The 20924-nt window shown below is 45.0% G+C and overlaps 1 protein-coding gene and 1 long non-coding RNA gene across 2 annotated transcripts; one reads left to right on the top strand and one right to left on the bottom strand.

The window, feature by feature from the left end:
* Positions 1–1400: 1400 nt before the first annotated feature.
* On the bottom strand, positions 1401–12287 carry LOC121711017 (BTB/POZ domain-containing protein 2). Its single transcript, XM_042094290.1, has 9 exons — positions 11581–12287; positions 11060–11179; positions 8912–9068; positions 7183–7288; positions 6344–6541; positions 5994–6186; positions 5505–5592; positions 5216–5362; positions 1401–3622 (listed from the first exon to the last, which is right to left on the bottom strand). The coding sequence occupies exons 1-9, from the start codon at positions 12126–12128 to the stop codon at positions 3461–3463; spliced, it is 1719 nt and encodes a 572-aa protein (XP_041950224.1). The 5' UTR covers positions 12129–12287; the 3' UTR covers positions 1401–3460.
* Positions 2179–7169, top strand: LOC121711032. Its single transcript, XR_006032229.1, has 2 exons — positions 2179–2256; positions 7137–7169. It is a non-coding gene; the product is annotated as an uncharacterized LOC121711032 (long non-coding RNA).
* Positions 12288–20924: the final 8637 nt, after the last annotated feature.

The raw sequence follows: 20924 nt of genomic DNA, 5'->3' as shown, positions 1-20924 counted from the left end.
GGTTTTTTTGCTCAAATCCGATTGTTTGTGTGACTGTTCACATTGTTTTTTATTAAATGTGACCAATATCAGACTCTTTGTTCTATTGTTGGTCTTTTATGCCTTTCATTCCTGATAGGACAGTGAAGAGAGTGACAGAAGCAAGTGAGAGAGACAGGGTGGGGTCAGGAAATTACCCGGGTCAGGAAATTACCCGGGTCAGACGCGAAACAAGGTCCTCCACCGCCGTGAACATTTTTGAAATTCTGGCAGCTAAATGTAGCATTTTTTGTGTAGTTTGAAATAGAAACTATACACAACAGCCTATGGCTTGATAGAAAAAATTGAATCAAGACTAATTGATTCTCATAGTTTTAAATAGATAGATCGATAGATAGATAGATACTTTATTGATCCACAGGGGAAATTCAAGAAAAAATTCCTTTGAACTTGCTCTTGCCAAATGGTCAGAAAAAGGATAACTCTTTTATTATTCTATTATTGGAACTCTTCCCCATGATATGAAAGGGAGGGTGTTGTAATGTGTTTCGCCTGCCTGGCTGTCTGCGTGTGTCCACTTGCATAACTTACACTACAGGTCCAGTTTACTTTGACTTTCAGAGAAGAGGGTCATCATATCTCAGTCCTCCTACAGGATTATTTAGATACAGATTAGGATCCAGACTCTGGAATTTGGTTTCACTTTCTTTACTATTGTGAGATAGGGATGAGAGTCTGCAGTGACTGCTTGTGTTATTATTGTAAAGCTGAATGCCTTGGTCTAGTGCCCATTGAAAATGAAAACATGGACAGTGCAGATGAGATTAAATCAAAATGGCAGCTAGATATTAGCCAAATTTATTTATCCATTGCAGAAACTTAAGTATTTGGTGGCACCTGGTCGTCATGGCACTGACTTTGGGAGACGTGAGAGAGCTTAAAGAAAAACTTAAATCTGGCATGAAGTAAATTTGCGAGAGGATTTGTACATTATTATTAGGGATGAGTATCTTCCTGGAGAAATCCACCACGCCGTAGAGAGCTTAACAGCCAGGATATCCCTGTCAACCTCCATTACGCATCTGATATTTCCCTAAAATAACTGAACTGAGACCACTATCTGCTCTGAAGGACTTCCAGCCAGATTCTGGTTGTTTGAGCGATGTCAGTGGAGGCTTACAAAACCTAGGAACCTAGGAAAAGGAATTATTAAGGGACAGCTGACATATGGAATCTAAAATAGGGAAGATTATTTAGATTGTAACCTTGCAGGTCACATTTTCAGCAGAAGTCAAATCCACTGACTCCACAGGCATCTAACTGATCTAAATCCAAATTGATATGAAAAGTGATTATTTGCCTCTACAATACCACTTCTCTCTCTCTCTCTCTCTCACACACACACACACACACACACTCTCTTTTGGCTGTCAGAAAGGCTTTTATTTAAATTACAGATTTCACTTTGAGGCTTTTAATGTTGTTTTTACACCTGATGTACATCAGAGTTATCTTTCTGTAGTACAATCTTATCAAGCAGGGAATCGTGGGCAGCATCTTCAGTTCTGTGTCTGAGTCAGACGCACGTCCAGCCTGACGAAAGAGCCCATGGAGTGCCTGTACTTGTCCAGGAAGAGATACAATGGCCGCCTCTTTACAGATGACCATCCCCAAACCCTAACACACATATGACCTCATCTTTACAGATGACCAACCACAAACCGTTAGACCCATATGGCCTACAAGTGCCCTTATCCCAGCCCATTATACTGTAGTCACCACACAATGATGCCATGATAACAGCCCTGTTAGTGATATTGCAATGCTCCCCCTGCTCTACTTAAAGTACTTCTCTTCAATAGAACTGCTTGTTAAACCCCTTCCCCAATGCACCAAGGCATCTTAATGCACCACTGGACAATGCGTACACTCGTCACAAAGTCTGTCCACCCGGAAAGACGTCCAAGTCCCAACCCTGGCTTCACAGCCCCAGATGAAGACCCGTCCCAGAAGGAGATCCATCCCAGTGGAACCAGAACAAGTTCCAGAAGGAGAACCGTCCCAGTGGAACCAGAACCAGTTCCAGAAGGAGAACTGTCCCAGTGGAACCAGAACTAGAGCCACACTGACACTGGACCAGCACTATCTGAGCCAAACCAGCCTGCTGAGCATCATGAGGTCCGAAAAGACCAGTCCCTAAGGACTTGTGCTGTGTGTCTGGGGAGACCTAATGGCTGGTACTTAGAAAATCTCATCCTGACACACGTGTGTGTGTGTGTTTATGAAAAACAATTTGTGTGGCCTTGAATAGGTTCATCAGGGATATATATTGTGTACGTTAACAGAACAGTGCTTCCACACTCACAGATAGGCAGATGTTTCCAGAAGGCGCACTCCACAAATAGAGGTATTGGCACTTGGCACAAAGTCTCACAAAGGGTGAAAGGTCAAGGGGACTGGGCAAGACCGGAACAAGGGGAGGATCTCCCCTGTTTTGAGCCAACGAGGGGCTGATATTGAAACCAGCACCTGTTTGAGCCAATGAGGGGTTGAGATTGAGGCAGACACAGATGCTCTCGCTGTTGTCTGTTGTGGCTATATTCAAAACCAGGAATCCCCAAAGCACCCAAAAGGTCAGTCTGTCTAAAGGCCTATTCACACCAAAGATTCGCAATGAGATGAGCTGCAACATTCTATAAACCAGCAACTTGCTGCAACATTCTAAAACCTTGCAACTGTGACTACACATGGTGAATGTTTCATGACAGCTTGCAACGAAGTGCAACATCTAATTCACACCGCTGCAACTCCTTTCTGCAACAGTTTTGTCTTGTTGCGAATCTTTGGTGTGAATTGGGCCTAACAGTCAATTATCTATGATTGTCCATCCTTTATGAGTTGTGTGTCCATTCTGGATTCCAGATCAGAACATTCCAAAGATATGATTCTCATTCCACATTTCAGAACTCACTCTCTTAGAACATGGGTATTCATTTGGGTTCTCACTCATTCTTATTTGTTCTATCAGAACCATTCTTTCTTTCATTCATTAAACAAGTTTGAAACAATCACTCATTCAATCAAAATAAAGATTCATTCATGTGTCAAAAACAGGGTTCATTCGTTTACCATCATTCGTTCCAAATGAAATTCATCCTTCTGTTGCTTTTTTCCACTCATTTAGTCAGGAGTCAGAATTCCCCTGCAGTTCGGTTATTGATCCGAGGTGGAGACCACACCCCACAAATAATCAGTAACGTTACACCAACCTGTGCCAACAATCTGAGCACCAAAGACACACCCACACACACTTTCTCAAGTAAATATAATCCTCTTCTGTGCTGTGAGGGCTGGTGGTAATCAAAGTTCCCCAAGTGCAGAAACCAAAAACAAACAAACTGATCAAACAGTGTCATGGCCTCCTCGCCCCACAATGACCTCTGACCCCCCAGGGGGTGGGGTTCCATAGGGTCAAAGGTCACTACGTGTAGAAGATGACCTCGGGGATCTGTCCGTCCTCCACTGAGGTGCCGTTATTGTTGCCGGCGGCGTAGCCAAAGGTGAAGCAGGTCTTGGCTCCGGTGGCAGACGACTCGTGGGTGACCTTTCGCGACCCTTTAGTGCCGTAGTGGGAGTCGGGACCCTGAAAGGAAGCGGAAGTATACCATTACCATCCATAACGCTATACCATCCGCAACGCTATACCATCCCCAACGCTATACCATCCACAACGCTATACCATACAAAACGCTATACCATATGCAACGCTATGCCATACACAACGCTATACCATACGCAACAATATACCATACGCAACAATATACCATACGCAACAATATACCATACGCAACAATATACCATACGCAACTCCACAATACACAATCAATGCTCTTTAAAATGGTAACTTAACAACCATAGTAAACAACGATTGAACTGGGAAGCAGGCTTCGCAACAATGAAATCAACTGTAAACAAGCTAACAACCACCGTTACTGTACCACTGTCAGTAACCAAAGAAAGTCGTAGGCTGCCACAACCTGAACAAGTTGCCTTCTCTGAACCGCATGTTTCCTTTGCGTAACCAAAGAAAGTGGTAGGCTGCCACAACCTGAACAAGTTGCCTTCTCTGAACCGCATGTTTCCTTTGCGTGCTGAAAATGCATGACTATTGCCTTCATATAAGCGGGCCTTCGAGGTGTCCCGATACTTAAGTATAAATACTATTTTGATCCCGTGAGGGAAATTTGGCCTCTGCATTTATCCCAATCCGTGAATTAGCGAAACACACTCAGCACACAGTGAACAAACAGTGAGGTGAAGCACACACTAATCCCGGCGCAGTGAGCTGCCTGCAACAACAGCGGCGCAGTGAGGGGTTAGGTGCCTTGCTCAAGGGCACTTCAGCTGCTACTGGTCGGGGTTCGAACCGGCAACCCTCCGGTTGCAAGTCCGAAACGCTAACCAGTAGGCCACGGCTGCCCCAACTTGCCAGAAGAAACCCAACTCCGCTTCAAGTCTCTGCCTTGTCCATTAATTCTGTATATCGGAACACCTTGGCGATCGTTTTCCCTTACATACACAATGCACAACTCTATACCACAATAAACAATGCTATACCACAATACACAATGCTATGCCATGCAAAACACTATAACACAATATACAACGCTATAACACAATACACAACACTATGCCATACACAACGGCACGCTATACCATAAATCATAAATCTCACCCTTTCCATCGTATGTATGTGTGTGTGTGTGTGTGTAGTGTGCAGGGGTGGGTACAAGTAACACACGAGTAAAAAAAGTATTTCTCTCTCTCAAAAATATAGACATGTGGAAAAAAGTTACTTGTTACTTGAGTAATTTATTAACAAAGTATTTTTTTACTTTTACTTGAGTAGATTTCTCAGATGGGAATATCAAAGTCAAAGTCAAAGTCAAAAGTCAAAGTCTGCTTTATTGTCAATTTCTTCACATGGCAAGACATACAAAGAGATCGAAATTACGTTTCTCACTATCCCACGGTGAAGACAACACATATTTGACCAATTAAAAATAATTAAAAAATTAATTAAAAACTTAAGAATATTTACTTTTACTCAAGTCATTTTTGAAGCGAGCAATTGTATTTTTACTTGAGTATAGATTTTCAGTAGTCTACCCACCCCTGGTAGTGTGTATGTGTACAGTGTGCAATGTGTGTAGTCTGTGTGCATTCTCAGCGGTACCTTGAGCGTGGCACAGGCTGTGTAGTTGACATTGGGCAGGATCTCCACCGGTTCCTTGAACATGACCCTGAAGGTGTTGGCCGACCCGTCACAGCTGAAGCCCGTGTCGTTCTGACCCAGAACCGTGTTACTGTCCGTGTGGATGATCTGGAACAGGGGAACAGGAGCTTACAGTGTGTGCGTGTGTTACAGTGTGTGTGTGTGTGTGTGTGTGTGTGTGTGGTGTGTCACACTGATACAGTCTCTCTCAGTTCCCAGTGGAAACATACCTGATGTCAGGTAAGCTTACCTGGATGTTGACCTGGTAGTCTGTGGGGCCATGGATGGAGCCGTAGAGTCCAAAGCCAACCACAAATATCCTCCGGTTCACCGAGAACCTGACAGAGAGAGGGAGAGAGAGTGAAGGGAGAGAGAGAGGGAGAGAGAGAGTGGAGGAAGAGAGAGAGGGAGAGAGAGGGAGAGAGAGAGTAGAGGAAGAGAGAGAGGGAGAGAGAGTGGAGGGAGAGAGAGGGAGGGAGAGAGAGAGTGGAGGGAGAGAGAGAGGGAGAGAGAGAGGAAGAGAGAGAGGGAGAGAGAGAGAGGGAGAGAGAGAGTGGAGGAAGAGAGAGTGGAGGGAGAGAGAGAGAGTGGAGGAAGAGAGAGAGGGAGAGAGAGTGGAATATGAATAAAACATTGAGGGATTTTAGGGGGAATGGCAGCATCAAAAACGACTGCTCCCAATTGTTAACGCTCTCAGGTGCGTGCGTGCGTGCGTGCGTGCGTGCGTGCGTGCGTGCACCTGATGCGGTCGCTGGTGCCGCTGTAGCCCCAGCGACTCTCCACCTGGGAGAAGCGCGTGATGCTGCACTCTTTGCCCCGGAGACAGCAGCGTGGCCGGTCGATGAACTCCACCCGAGGCTTGGGGTTCACCGTGAAGTGCAGGAACAGACTCACCACCTCACGGTCCATCAGGATCCCCGACTGGGCTGGGCCTGACACACACACACACACACACACACACACACACACACACACACACACACACACAGGAAAATAAACACAGACACAGGAAATATTGTGTTATATTCATATTAAACACTTCTGCACTATTAAGTGGTAATGGAAGGATGTGTGTGTGTGTGTGTTTACCTGCCGCAAACTCCTCTATGGTCATAAGGGGGAAGCGGATGAGTGTGAGGGCTTTGCCCAGAACGCGGCGTTTGTTCTCGGGCGTGGGCTGCAGCTGCTGGCGGTGAGCTTCGGCCTCGGCCCACCGCACAGCCGCGCTGAACAGACGCACCTCACGCACGCCCAGAGTGTCCCGCTCCAGCACCGCCACCAGAGTATCTGTAGGGGAGAGAGAGTTATGCTGTATACATGTCTAAAGTAGGAGAGAGAGATGGAGTAATATACAGCTCTATGGAGTAATATACAGCTCTATGGAGTTATATACAGATCTATGGAGTCATATACAGATCTATGGAGTAGACCAGGACCAATATGGGATTTTTAAAAACCGATAAGCAATATATTGGCCGATTTTTGACAAACACAAGGTTAAAATATTCTCTAATATTAAAAAGCATATTGAAAAGTTCTGATGAAGTTGAGACACAATGTGTGTAAATAGGTCTTACTATCTGGTATCCTGATAAATTATAAAATAATTATAATGAAATAAGTAGTGTCAAGTCTTTGTTTTTTGATGGACCACATAGCCACAATAACTACTTTCAAGGTTTTCAGTTTCTGTTTAATGACATTTAATTGGCACACTGATTTAACGGTCAGGCTCTCAGTCAGAGGTGTGTGTGTGTGTGTCTGTCTATGAGGTGTGTGTGTGTGTGTGTGTGTGTATACTACCCAGGTCAATGTCGGTGAGGTGTGTATATGTATGTGTGTGTGTGTGCATGTGTATAGTACCCAGGTCAATGTCGGTGAGGTGTGTGTGTGTGTGTGTGTGTGTGTGCGTATGTATGTATGTGTACCCAGGTCGATGTCGGTGAAGCCCTCAGCAGCAAGAGCATCTCCAGTGTTCTTATCGATGTTCTCCAGACACAGACTCGCCAGCTGGGGCTCGTCAAACAGACGCGCCTACAACACACACACACAAAATGTACACTTCATAAACACTTACATGTACCATATGTCTGTGTCTACCTGTGCATCATTCCAGAGGCTGTCTTTCACACATCAACAACAATGCCTACAAGACTGGCGCAAACACATCTACTCGCACGCACAAACACACACACACACACACACACACACACATTCGCACGGACTAGTAGACTCTGACAATTTTTCAGAATCAAATCACTGGACTTTGTCAAAAATATGACAAAGAAAAAATCCAGTTTGACTGGTTAACAACTCAGTAGCAGACATCCATCAACCTCACATAACGATTTGTGACAATTCGGCTCACGTTGTACGATGTTGGACTGGAGCAACGTGAGCTGAACTGTCACGTGACTGTTTTCCCAAGATTGTGCCCGCTTGTATACATGAACAGTACTGTTCCTAAACTATCTTTTTAAAGGGACACCAGGCAACGTTTTCGTGTTAATTAATCATCTTCGTAAGTCGGTATATGGTTAAATGACTCATTATGGGGAGAATGAAGGCCCCTACTGCCTGTAGGAAGAATATCCCACTTGCAAGTTCGGTGTATCCTACCCGCCGACCGAAGCAGGATCAGTTTACAGCACAGAGGCAGGCTAACAAAATGCTAGAGATTGTTGCAAACGTGTGTATAATGGCAGAGCCGGCCATGGGCGGATTATGAACTTTCGGGCCCCTGGGCCCAGATGTTTTAAGGACCCCCCACTAATTGTCGCATATGTGGGAAGGGGGGTTTGGGGGTCCTCCCCCAGAAAATCTTTAATTTGTATGATGTGATTTCCTGTGTTATGGTGCATTTTAGGGATGGCCAATACTTTAATTCAATCAGATTCATAGCCTACATCCTGATTTGTTGATATTGAGGCAATGATTCCATGCAAAGGCTTGGGCTTCAGGGCCCCCTGACCCCTTGGGCCCCTGGGCCTGGGCCCGGTAGGCCCGTGCAGTAATCCATCCCTGGAGCCGGCGAAGAAGCAGCGAAAACCCTTGACGGATGTGCAAAGAAAAGGAAAAGAGCTTCAGACCGAGCGAGGGGGAGTTTCGTAGAGAAAAAGCATCATGCTTGCCTGGTGTCCCTTTAATAAACTGTCTGTACACTTACAGTTCTCAAAACTTCGGTTTACATGTAGGGTCCCTCATTATGCTACCATAGAACTGTGGTGCTATTTTGAGCCTTGTTAGTGGTATAGAAATAGCGATTTCTTTTTACTTTGCGTGTGCCCCGAAGACTAGCGTTAAACGCCAATTAGCGGTTTGTGGTAAAACTGGTCACATTCGATTAACATGAAAACATATCCCAGAGAACGGACAAACTCGGTACACATGTGTTATTAACCCCTAGGTTCATTTTGCGCCAGAATTGTCCTTTAACACTACACACACACAAACTTACGGTCATATACAAGCCCATAGAGATACACCTTATCCTTGACCTCACAGTCACACACAAACAAACAAACACACACACACACACACAAACACAAACACACACACACACACACACACACAGGTGGAAAAGCAGTTACTCTTACTCACGCAAGCAAAAGTTTAACTTACTCTGACATCAGTAAGATATAAAACACACACACACACCTGTGTGAGGAGCATGAAGGCGTTGTCGGCGCGGAGGTTCTTCTTGAGGAACTCCACACAGTGTGCCTCCAGAGCGGGCACAGCGTACTTCTTGGCCGTGTAGAGTGTCGTCATCACCGTCTCAGGGCCGATCTGCACCTCATCCGAGTACAGAAACCTGCACACACACACACACGCATTACATACAGATCTACACACACACACACACACACACGACCTACAGATTTACACAACCACACACACACACACATGACTTACAGATCTACACAGCCACACACGGCATACAAATCTACACAACCACACACACACGCACATATCTACACAGCCACACACACACGCATGACATACAAATCTACACAGCCACACACACACACGGCATACAGATCTACACAACCACACACACACGCACATCTACACAGCCACACACACAAGCTTTACACATCTATAAGCACAAACTAAAGATCTACACACCCAAGTGCCGGAACTTGCGGACACAGTGCTGGACGCATGACATACACATCTCCTTTCTTCTTGTATTGTGTTATGATAAAAACAACATGTTGTGTGCCCCCAGAGTGCTCGAAACACACCTGTTCTGCAAAGACCCGTCTCTGCTCTGCCTCTGACCCCTGACCTGTTACTACTGCAGTGCTGTGAAACATTTTGGGTGCCTAAATAAAGCTGGCGCACCAGTGCAACCCATGTACAGTAAAGAGTTAGTGTGGAGCCCTGGCACGTGCACTGACCCACGCATAAGCTACAGGTTTGCACATTCCCATCTGTACACATGCAACGGGGCTACACATCCCAACACGCAGATCTACAAATATCCACCAATCAAACACACAGATCTACAACCCTCCACCAATCAACACACAGATCTACAAACCTCCACCAATCAACACACAGATTTACAAACCTCCGCTAGTCAAGCAGATTCTGAAGTTAGCTCAGAAAGGGCAGGAAGTCTAATTGCTCTGTAGGCAATAGGCCAGGGAATATGCAAAAAATGCCACCAATCCACAGTTTCCGATGGAAAGCCTGCAGGGGTATCTTGTCCTAATTCCACCAAACAGCCACTGCTGTCTGTACAATTTTTGTCTTATCCTAAACAGAGGAGGCAACATCTGACCCTCACCCCTCCCCTTTAAACGTCAGCTTTAGTTTGACATTCACAATTTGTATGCTACTGAAGGCAACTCCTTAAAGACATAATGGATCTGACCAATACACAGTCCTTCTTTAGCGATCATAATAGAACAGAATAGAATAGAGATTTATTGTCATTGCACAGTAATACAACGACATTCAGTGCACACACGTACTGGACTCATTAAAAAGGTAGCATAATAAATAGTCAGTAAAATTATACATTCTCATTCTCATTCATTCAATACATTTAGGTTGTGATACACAACCATCAACTTAGTGCCATTGTATGCAAAGTAGTGCAAAATAATAGTACAAATGGAAAAAAAAACAGCTATACTGCCTTCATTACCAAATAGACCAACATAAGAAGGCTTTTTGCACACCTCTTTTGTTGGGCAGGTGCGTTGGATATGACCAAAGGTCGCAGATCAGGAACTTCATACCTGATGAAGGTCTAAGACCGAAATCTTGTAATTTCAAATAAAAAAATATTGCTTGCGGAATGGTTTCTTTCTAAATTACCAAATAGAGCAAAACATATAAACTATTAGATCATCCATCACACGTTTTAAAACACCATTTTCCGGCAAATCTGCAAAGAGACAAATGAATTGAGTCTATTTGTCGTCACAAACCCCCTCTCTCCTCACAACTGATCTTTCCAGTCTCTTCAACTGGTTTATCTGCTGTTGCTGCTGAACAAGTGAGATGGTAATTTTCACACCAGTGGAATTCAAAGCACTACGTTTTTATCCAACAACAACCTCACATTTAGACCAGCTTCCACAATAATAATAATAATAATAATAATAATAATAATAATAATACAAATTACATTCCCATGTCACTTCGAAAACAATAGAACGTTTTAAATTCAGATAATCAATAGAATCCAGTCCACAAGTTACCGGGCAGCATTGACTTAATGGCCCGACACCGCACAGCACAGCACGGCACGGCACCATGAATGCGTGTCAATGTCTGTGTGGTGCTTACTTCAGCAGCGCGAGGAAGGCCGCGGGCTCCACGTCAGGAAGCTCGATCTCTGTGGATGTGGTGGCCATGCCCCCGTTGAACATGGCATCGAATACGGCGCTACCCACTGCCAACACAAACCTGAAAACACACAGCAGCTTGTGATCAGCATGTGTTCTCGCACGGTTTAATATAGCATTTACAACAATGACAAATGACAAACTAAATGTTATGCACTGTGTTTGTTTGCAGAACTACCACACAAAAATATCTGCAAATGTTCCTACAAACCATCCTGTGAGTTAACAGAAACGTTGTTTACATTGCAAGACCATGCTATCTGCCAAAGGAAAACGAAAACACGAGCGGACAGCTGCCAGCTGTGCTGATGACTATATTAGCCAACTGCGCTAGCAAGCTAGGTATACATAAACAAACATATTTAACCACACACAACAACTGTAACTTCATGGGAACTAAGCACAATCATAGTAGACGAGTCATAACCTTCGCTCTCACAATTCAGTAACAGTTAGGCGTACCTATGTGCAGGTATTCGTTGAACTCCCATTCCTTTCCCCACCAGAAAATGAACGTCGCTCAAAACTTCGTTGTTGAACAAGAAAGCAAACCTCTCTTTCACTGTGCTTTTTGTAGCCTGCCAGTTGTACACGGGCTCACGGTAGACCAAAACGGCAGCTGCCGCCGGTGGCGCGGACAGCGCCGCGGATTGTGATGGGGGTGCCAGAGCAGCGTTTGACGCTGCCCCTGTCATGTTTGAGGCAGAACCGGCCATCGCACCACCACCCTGCCCGGAGATGGCGGCACTCTGTGCTGAAGGCAGCGGGAGAGAGTTTTGCATGTTCGGCGGATTTCCGGCTGCGACACCGCCGCCTTCAACACCGTTAGGCCCCGGTTGTGGGTTAGACCGTCTCGTCACCCCCTGAGGCCCACCGACCGGCCCATTGGACCCGCCGTTGTTGCTGGCAGCCATGGCGTAAGGACTGTTGCTGGGCTGAACATTGCCCAGGGGCCCAGGACTGGAGAAGTTTAGACAAGGAGCGCGACCGCTATTGTCACCCGCAGCCATCTTGGATTTAAAGCAGGCTGGGGCGAACGAGGTGAAATAACAACAAACTGACGCGCATCGCCAACCGGACGACAGTATGCATGCACCCTATCAAGTGCAAATTCTATAGCAGAGACAGGGTAGCGCACAGGCTAATTTATTATAATCCCAGCAGTATATGTTTTCCTAGATGTTGCTAGACTTACATGTAGGCCCACAATTAGAATTGTTTGAGGATGAATTCAGATGAATTAAACACAGCGCTTCGGACATTAAAAACGGTTTGCATCCATTCACCCACCCAAAAGTCCTTTAGTCTTAACCCTTTCCAGTAATTTGAACGGCGAAAACATTCCCGAATATCATATGATTTGTTTATCAGAAACATTTTTGCTTATTGAAACAGAGGCATTATCCTGATTTATTCTAGCCCATCACTCAGTCAAATACTATTGTTTTCACTGCAATTAATAATAGAAACAGGGTTGTTTGAAATTCAAACAATCCAGTTTATAAACGCAAGCCAGCCAGCCAACCAACCATCCAGGATGAGATGGTCTGACTATACCAGTGATGCGCACCTGAGTTGTATTGGTTTAAATTGCCTGATCTTGTCTTGTGGGTTTTATTTTGATACATCTTGTCTTGTGAGATCATTTAAGCTGTGGGACAATCATGCCACTTTTGTGTTTACTGTCTGCCTCATATTTCCATAGGCCCAAACGTAGCCTCTTCAGCGCTCCCAGTGGATACGATCACATGGGTTTAGACTTTTTAGCCTCTTCAGCGCTCCCAGTGGATACAATCAGTAGTGCACCATCCAATTAGCCTAGAAATCTAGACGCACCCTAGCGGCTAGTCTAGCAACTCTCCGTTGGCTTGTGAGCTCGAAAAATTAAACTTCTATCAGGCCAATCAAATTGTGTATAGAGTCGTTAGGCGGGCTTAACATAATGATTGATGGCAGAGTTGCAACGGTTTGGCTTGGATTCCCTGCTACTTGAAAACAAATAAGATAATGTGTTGCTGTTGGCGAACAGTGTGACACGAGTTAAGCTTTTATTAAAGGGAAACTTGGCAGGATTTCCCCCTCTGCTGGAGAAATTGTGCATTATGCTATTTCAAACTGTGGGAAAAGGTAACAATAAAGCACATGGATTTGTTTACAAGCTAGCGAACGGTTAGCATAAGTTTGGCAGAACTATGTGGATATTACAAGGTAAGAAACACGATTTAAAACTAGTTTCTTGTTTCTCACTTCTCTTTCCGGGACGGTAGTCTCAATGTTGCAAGGTTGGTTTTTCGCCTGAGGACGCTAGGCGCAGCGGGGAAAGTCACCATTTTCACCGGAACAGGTCATTTAACCATCCAAATGATTTCTAAACGGGTTTATTACGTTGAAATAGTTGCCAAGTTCCCCTTTAAGTTGGCAAAAGTTTGAACTAGCCAACTAGCTCCGCTGGTGGGAAACGCATGGGACTCATAGCGCTGTCCTATTGCGTGCAGAGGGAATTTGAAAGACAACCGATTATCCCGCCCCTCGGACTGAGCACTGCCAACGGTGAGTGCCCAGACCCTACATTTTAATGTGGGTCTGGCTCATCAGGCTACCATCCAATTGGATTAGTAATCAAATCATCATAAGAAGTTTTACCTGGCAGAAAACATGTAGCTTAAGCATCTTTGCAACGTTCAAATAAAGATTTATACAACATTTGCCTCGTGGTATTGTTGGCAGGCACTGTCAAAAGAAATTGTTTAATATTATCTACCTCAACAGGGTGTTATCTCCATGCATTTACTTCTGGCTATAAGTACACTTCTCTTGATTAAGTGGTTTCTCTACTGCTTCAGCGAAGTCGTCCAACAACATGCCCTTTGGATCCTGTCCCGTCTACTCTTCTGCAGTCTATCACACCTGAGTCACGCATGTGTTTAATACTTCACTCAGTTCTGGAATAGTTCCTTCTTCTTATAAACAGGCAAGGGTTACCCCTTTGCTAAAGAAAAGTACACTTAATCCAACTGATGTGAAGAACTACAGACCTGTCCCCCTAATACATGTATTTAAAATACGTATTTCAAATACAAAATACTATTTTGTAATTAAACACTTGAAGCGAAAACAATCATTAACTTGTTCAGAAAATATTCTGGCGAGGTGGGGCCACGGGTTGGCACATTCCCGGGATGGACCTGTTGCGTCTTCATCCATTGTTTCGTCCATGGTTTCGTCTCTACATCTGACAACGGAGTTGACTTTGGCGGAAAGCTAAAGGTGATTGCTGATAGGCTGTCCCAATCAGTGGTGCCTGCACAATCCAATCACGTTTGAGAGGGAAATAACAAATTGAGGGTTTCCGAGATTTTTCTGTTTTCCTTTTTTTTTTTGAAGAAGTAACGGGTACTCACGGTTATGGATAGAAATGTAGCAGAGTAATGAGTACAATATTTGCCTCTCAAATGTACTTGAGTAAAGTCATGAGTACTCCCCAAAAATAATAATAAAGTACAGATCCCTCAAAATTGTACTTAAGTACTGTACTCAAGTAAATGTACTCCGTTACTGTCCGGCTCTGTTATTAATTCTACTAGACTTATCTGCAGCCTTTGATACTGTTAACCATGGCATTCTTCTTTCTACACTATCTGAACTAGGAATTTCTGGGAAAGCTCTTGACTGGTTTGAATCCTTAAAGGACATTCTTTCAGCATGACTTGGCAAGGGAAGGTATCAAAGTCTCATGACCTGACCACAGGTGTGCCTCAGGGATCAGTATTAGGGCACTTTTTCTCTATTTACAACACTTCCTTGGGTGAGACCATTCGCTCCCATGGATTTGACTATCACTGCTATGCAGACGATACTCAGCTTTACCCGTCTTTCCCACCTGAGGACTCTACTGTTTCCCATCGCATTTCTGCATGCCTTAATTGGGCCCCTAAACCATATACCATGCTATGCTATATAATCTATATGGATGAAGGCCCTCAGTCAAATAACACAGGTCATCACAGGCTGTGATGTGATAATCATGTGTGATTATCATGCTTTGTAATTGGCATCTTTTTTTACAACAATTTGCCTTAAATATATTGATGGTTATACTATATTTGTAAATCTCAATGTCAATTTCTTTCTACAAATCCCACCAGGAGTCATAATTTAATTGAACATTTTAACATTTTTGAACATTTTTCAAAAATGTCTCCAGGGGGCATGGAGTTACCAACGTTCTGCGCTGGGCCAGGGGCACGTGTCTCATGCTTGATATACTGTATCATAAACTTTTAGGGGAGTTTGGGGCTGTTGTGAGCAGTGTTTGGAATAACGCCAGGTAACGACGTTATTCTTTCAGTAACGGCTCCTACACTGCGTTGCAGTGCTGGAGACGCATCCCATTCACTTTACATGGGCTCACGTCATCCGTTGCCGAACTGAATTGTGGGTCCGTTGCGTTGCGTTTCTCCCGTCGCTCGCGTTGAGAAGTTCAGCTGTTGCTTCACCGACGGACGGCCCCGGCCAATCAAGCCAATCGACGGATGGCACCAGCCAATCAAATTACGGTTATACCTTAAGTCATTTGCATAGCTACCGTCGGGAACACCCACTGGCATGCGTTGACGGAACGCAACTGTGTGTAGGAGCCGTAACGGGGTAATCTAACGGTGCAGATCCACTAGCACTTCACTACATTTTGTCGTGTCGCATTACACTCTAGTGTAGTGTAATGGGTGACGTCAAGCGACTTTAACGCGCCCGCAAAGCATTCTGGGAAGGCAGCGCTGCATTTGAAAATATGTCGCGCGTCAAAAAGCTGGCCGATGCCCATCTTTATACACATACATTGTAACATCCTTCCTTTTTTTTTTTTTTTAACAAAACATGAAATGTTAAACACTGAGCAACAGTAAACACAAAGTCCATTCAAACAAAGTCACGGAGGTGTGCTGGCCTTTTGATGACCCTGCCACATCTTGTAGTGATAACTTCCCGTGCCGTCTGTGGGTCAGGTGAGGCCGGAGTGGGTGGTGTGGTGTTTATGAGTCTGGGAGCCTGCGGGTCACCCACTCTGATGGCCTCCTTTTTGGGTGAGACCCCAGGGGATGGTCTCAGGTGTCTCTGATTTCGTCTCAGGATGGTCCCATTCTCCAGTTTGACTGTGTATGATCTGTCCTTGACTTGCCCCATCACGGATGCTGGTGTCCAATATAAGTGGTGGCCCACTTCTGTCTGCACCCTAACTTGCTCTCCTTCCTGCAGTGGTCTCAACTGCTTGGCTCCTTTGTTGTAGTAGTGAGCCTGTCGGAGCTTGTTCTCCTGAACGGCTGTCTCAGTGTCTACTACTGCAGGCTTTAGCAGACTGTCACACATCGGTAGTAGTGTCTTAGTTCTTCTGTCTTTTTGCGGGACTGGCCTGGAATCCTTGTGCTGGGGTGTGTCTGTGAGCCAGTATGGCCAGGTAAGGATCTGATTTTGCTTGCATGGCTTTTGCCATAAGTCTCTTTGCTGCCTTGACAGCCGACTCGGCTTTTCCATTACTCTGAGGATATGTCGGTGATGATGTCACATGTTCAAATTCCCAGGCCTTGCTAAACTGTCTGAATTCATGAGAGCTGTACTGCGGGCCGTTATCAGAGATCAGCACATCTGGGATTCCATGGCGTGCAAAGTGTGCTTTCAGTTTGTGGATGACTGTGACTGACCTGGTGTCAGGGAGATGGTCAACCTCCCAGAAGTTTGAGAAATAGTCCACGGTCACTAAATAGTCCTTGTTGTGGAAGGTAAAGAGGTCAGTTACCACTTTGGCCCATGGTCTTAATGGGAAGTCATGAGAGTGTAACGGCTCTTTCTGCTGCCGAATGTCTACCTCTCTGCAGACACTGCATTTTGCCATGTATGTCTTCAGCTGTTCATGCATACCGGGCCAGTACACACATTCCCTTGCTCTCCTGAGACAGTTTTCAATGCCTAAATGTGAGGCGTGAATCTTCTCCATGATTTCAGTTCTCAGGTTATTTGGAATGATAGCTTTCTCACCTCTGAGGATGACATTGTTTTGCACACTTAGTTCATCTCTCATAGAGAAAAATGGTTTTACCACATCTTCAACCTGTGCCTTTGCTTCCGGCCACCCCTGTAGTATCCTCTGTTTCAGTGTCTGAAGAGTGGTGTCCTTCTCTGTTTCCTTTTGAATTCTCTGCAGTCTTTCTTCAGATATAGGTAAGTAATGAATCATGTTCACAGTTTCAATTTCAGCTTCAACTGATCCCTCTGGTGCGCATTCTGGCAGGTATGCTCTGCTCAGTGTGTCGGCCACGTGCATCAGCCTACCTGGGTCGAATACCACTTCTATTTCGTACTTCTGAAGTCTTAACAACATTCTCTGTAGCCTTTTCGGTGCGCTGAGCAAAGGCTTCTTTGTGATGGTCTCTAGGGGTTTGTGGTCAGAGTGTACTACTACTTTTCTACCGTATGTATATTGGTGAAATTTCTCCATGCCAAACAGTATGGCCAGGCACTCCTTTTCGATTTGTGCATACCCTCTTTCAGTGGGTGTGAGTGCTCTGCTGCCGTATGCTATTGGTTGACCTGTCTGCATGAGTGCCGCTCCTAGTCCTGTTTCTGAGGAATCACACTGGAGGGTAAGATCTTCTTTTGGGTTGTAGTATTTCAGGACGGGTGCTGTGGCGATCATTTTTTTCACCTTTGCGAATGCCTCTTCCTGTGTGTCTGTCCATTCCCAGATCACGTCCTTGTGGGTCAGCTGCCTCAGGACATCACAGCTGTCTGACAGGTGAGGGCAGAATTTAGCGAGGTAATTGACCATTCCGAGCAACCTCTGCAGGCCCCTCACATCTGCTGGTCTGGGCATCTCGTGAATAGCTCAGACCTTCTCAGGGTCAATCTTTAACCCTCTCTGATGTCAGTCTATGGCCTATATAAGGCACCTCTCTCTATCGCAGTCTGAGTTTGTCAAAGTTGAGTTTAATGTTTTGTGTTCTGCATCGCTCAAGGAGTCTTTTTAATTTCTCATCATGGTCCCTCACTGCTATTTCGTCATTTTCGCCTTTGCCGATGATGAGGATGTCGTCCACAATGATGCTCACACCAGGCAACCCATCAAGTGCTTGCGTCAGTCTTTGCTGAAAGACCTCGGATGCTGGGCTGATTCCCATAGGCATTCTCATCCACCTGAATCTTCCAAAAGGTGTTGCAAATATTGTTGTGTAGCTTGAGTGTTCCGTCAGTTTCACGTGCCAGAATCCATTCTTCACATCACACACTGTGAATACTTTTGCATTTGCTAGGTCTGGAAGTATGTCATCGATCGTCGGTAGTGGGAAATGCTGTCTCTCAGTGCTTTATTTAGAGGTCTGGGGTCGATACAGATCCTCAGTTTTCCAGACGGCTTCTTGACCACTACCATGTTGCTGATCCAATCTGTGCTTTTTTCAACCTGCATAATGATTCCTCTTTCCGCCAAACTTCTCCTCCTTCAGCGGGTTCATCAGTGCCACCGGAACTCTGCGCTTTGGTAGCTTTACAGGCGATACGCTTGGATCAACTTCTAATTCATACGTCCCTGGTAAGCAGCCATCACCTTCAAATACGTCTGCATATTGCTGTCTGATGTGTACTTCATCCATCGGTTTCTCATCACTATGTGAATGTGTGACGATTTTGTCTATGGCCATGATGTTCTCCTTCTGTATCCTCACTAGGTCCATGCCTTGTACTGCTTTGTTTCCCAGTAGGGGGACAGATGAGTGTCCTTCGACCACCATGAATTCAAGTTTGTACAGTTTCTTATTTCTTGGGTTTTGCATTTTTATCTTGCATTTGCCTAAGGGTTTTAAAGTGCTCTTGTTGTACATGACCAGGAGTTGTTGTGTGTCCTCTAATTGGGTGTCTGGATTCAACAGGTGTATGGGAATGATGTTGCAGCTCGCTCCACAGTCAAGTTGGAATCTGACTGGCCTCTCTCCCAGTAACATAGTTGCAAATAGTTGTTTTCCTTGGGTGTGCTCATGTCCATCTGAATAGAGGCTAAGTGTATTTCCTGAAACTCATCAGTTTCTGTCACACTATGTATTTGCTTGGCCTGTGTGCCTGTGGCTTTGCACTTCGAAGCAAAGTGGTTGTATTTCTTGCATTTGCTGTAGGTTTTCCCATATGCCGGACAACTCTCTTTTTTCCATTCGTGTTGTTTGCCACAGAATCTGCAGTTTTTTTATTTCTTTTGGTCTTGCTCCCTGATCCCTTGTTGCTTTCCTGACTGCGTGAACCTCTTCAATATGTTGACCTTTGATCGTCTTTGCATTCTCTTTAGAGAGCTCTGCTGCTCTGCATATTCGCATGCATTTCTCCAGTGACAAATCTGACTCGCGCAGTAAGCGTTCTCGCACGTGCGAATTTTGGATTCCACACACAATTCTATCTCTGATCAATGAGTCTTTAACAGTTCCGAAATTACATGTGTCTGCAAGCACTCTTAAATCAGTGACATACTTGTCAATGGTTTCTTTTTCCTCTTGGTCTCTAGAGAAGAATTTGTACCTTTCCACCGTTTCGTTTGGCTTTGGGTTGCAGTGTTTGTCAAAGAGATCTAACACTCTGTCCAATATCTCGTCTTCGCCTGACAGGAGTGTAGCCCATAGCGTTCCGCTAAGTTCTCTTCCAGTTTATCCTATCAGATATTTGAAGACTTTTACCTTCGTTTTGTCATCTGAATCTGCTAGTGGACCAGGCACGTAGAATTCCAATCCAAACTTGCGGGTGGTTTCAGTCCAAACGCATCCATATTTTTGCTGGTCATTGCGTGTCTACGTGTTCAGACTGTAGGCCTACTTCTTCCTCCTCCAAGTCACCGTCTTCATCCGACATATGTCAACGTTCGTTTCATACCGCTACCACCATGTTATGCTGGGTTTTATCAATAATAAAGACGCCAACACTTGACTGCATTCAACTCATTTATCCGTAACTTCTGTGTTTCGAACTCTCATCCCGGTGTTCCCTCTAAAACCGTCCGGGTACAACACATACATTGTAACAACTGGCATCGTTGACGGAACGCAACTGTGTGTAGGAGCGGTTACGCCGGTGATCCACTAGCATGCGATGCAAACTCCTCAAATCGCGACGCTACCCTCAATGAAGACGCTTTGATGGGCGTTCCCTTTTGTAGATGGGTGGAAACGGCAGGGCAAGAGCAGGTAGCCTAGTAAGCAACCAAACAAAATGTTTCCCTCCACTTTTTTGAAATTACAGAGGGAAAGTCACATCTATAAATTAGTTTGCAAGTTGGGCGGTCATTTCAATCATGAAGTTGTCCCTGTAGGATTCTAGCCACACATCATACAAACACTGAAATGTAGACACTGCTATGATTAATTTTTCTCATCTGCCATGTTTCTGTACGTTGGCAGTAACCACACTACCGGAAAATTAGGTTTTGTTTAGGCTACCTGATGATGGACTTCCCCTGCGTATTACTCTGCTATTGGATACTGGCCTCACGATGGACGGATTCATTTGCATAAAATTGGGGATTGCTGAACTTTTTTGACGCGCCGCTGCCACACCACTCGTCGCACCGCATACCCAGAATCCTATGTGGGTGCTGAATTCGCTTCTCATAGAAATGAATAGGGATACTGCGTCGCGGAGTTCGCGATGCATGCTAGTGGATCACCGGCGTTACAACGCTGGACGTTAAATGCGGTGCGTTACTATGCATTGATTGAATAAACTGTGTAATCCGAATGCACCCCTGGCTCACAGCTAGTGAGGAGGTGGGTTAATAACGACGT

Source organism: Alosa sapidissima, chromosome 1 (assembly GCF_018492685.1).
Source record: "Alosa sapidissima isolate fAloSap1 chromosome 1, fAloSap1.pri, whole genome shotgun sequence".
Lineage (NCBI taxonomy): Eukaryota > Metazoa > Chordata > Actinopteri > Clupeiformes > Clupeidae > Alosa > Alosa sapidissima.
Note: the sequence above shows the minus strand (reverse complement) of the source record. Positions and strands in the feature narration are given on the sequence as shown.

Excerpts from the sequence above, each read along its gene's own strand:
- LOC121711017 (XM_042094290.1), bottom strand. The coding sequence starts at position 12,128 with ATGGCTGCGGGTGACAATAGCGGTCGCGCTCCTTGTCTAAACTTCTCC. Across the intron at positions 9,069-11,059 it reads GCCTTCCTCGCGCTGCTGAA|GTTTCTGTACTCGGATGAGG; the intron begins GTAAGCACCACA and ends GTGTGTGTGCAG. Across the intron at positions 6,542-7,182 it reads CTTCACCGACATCGACCTGG|ATACTCTGGTGGCGGTGCTG; the intron begins GTACACATACAT and ends TCTCCCCTACAG.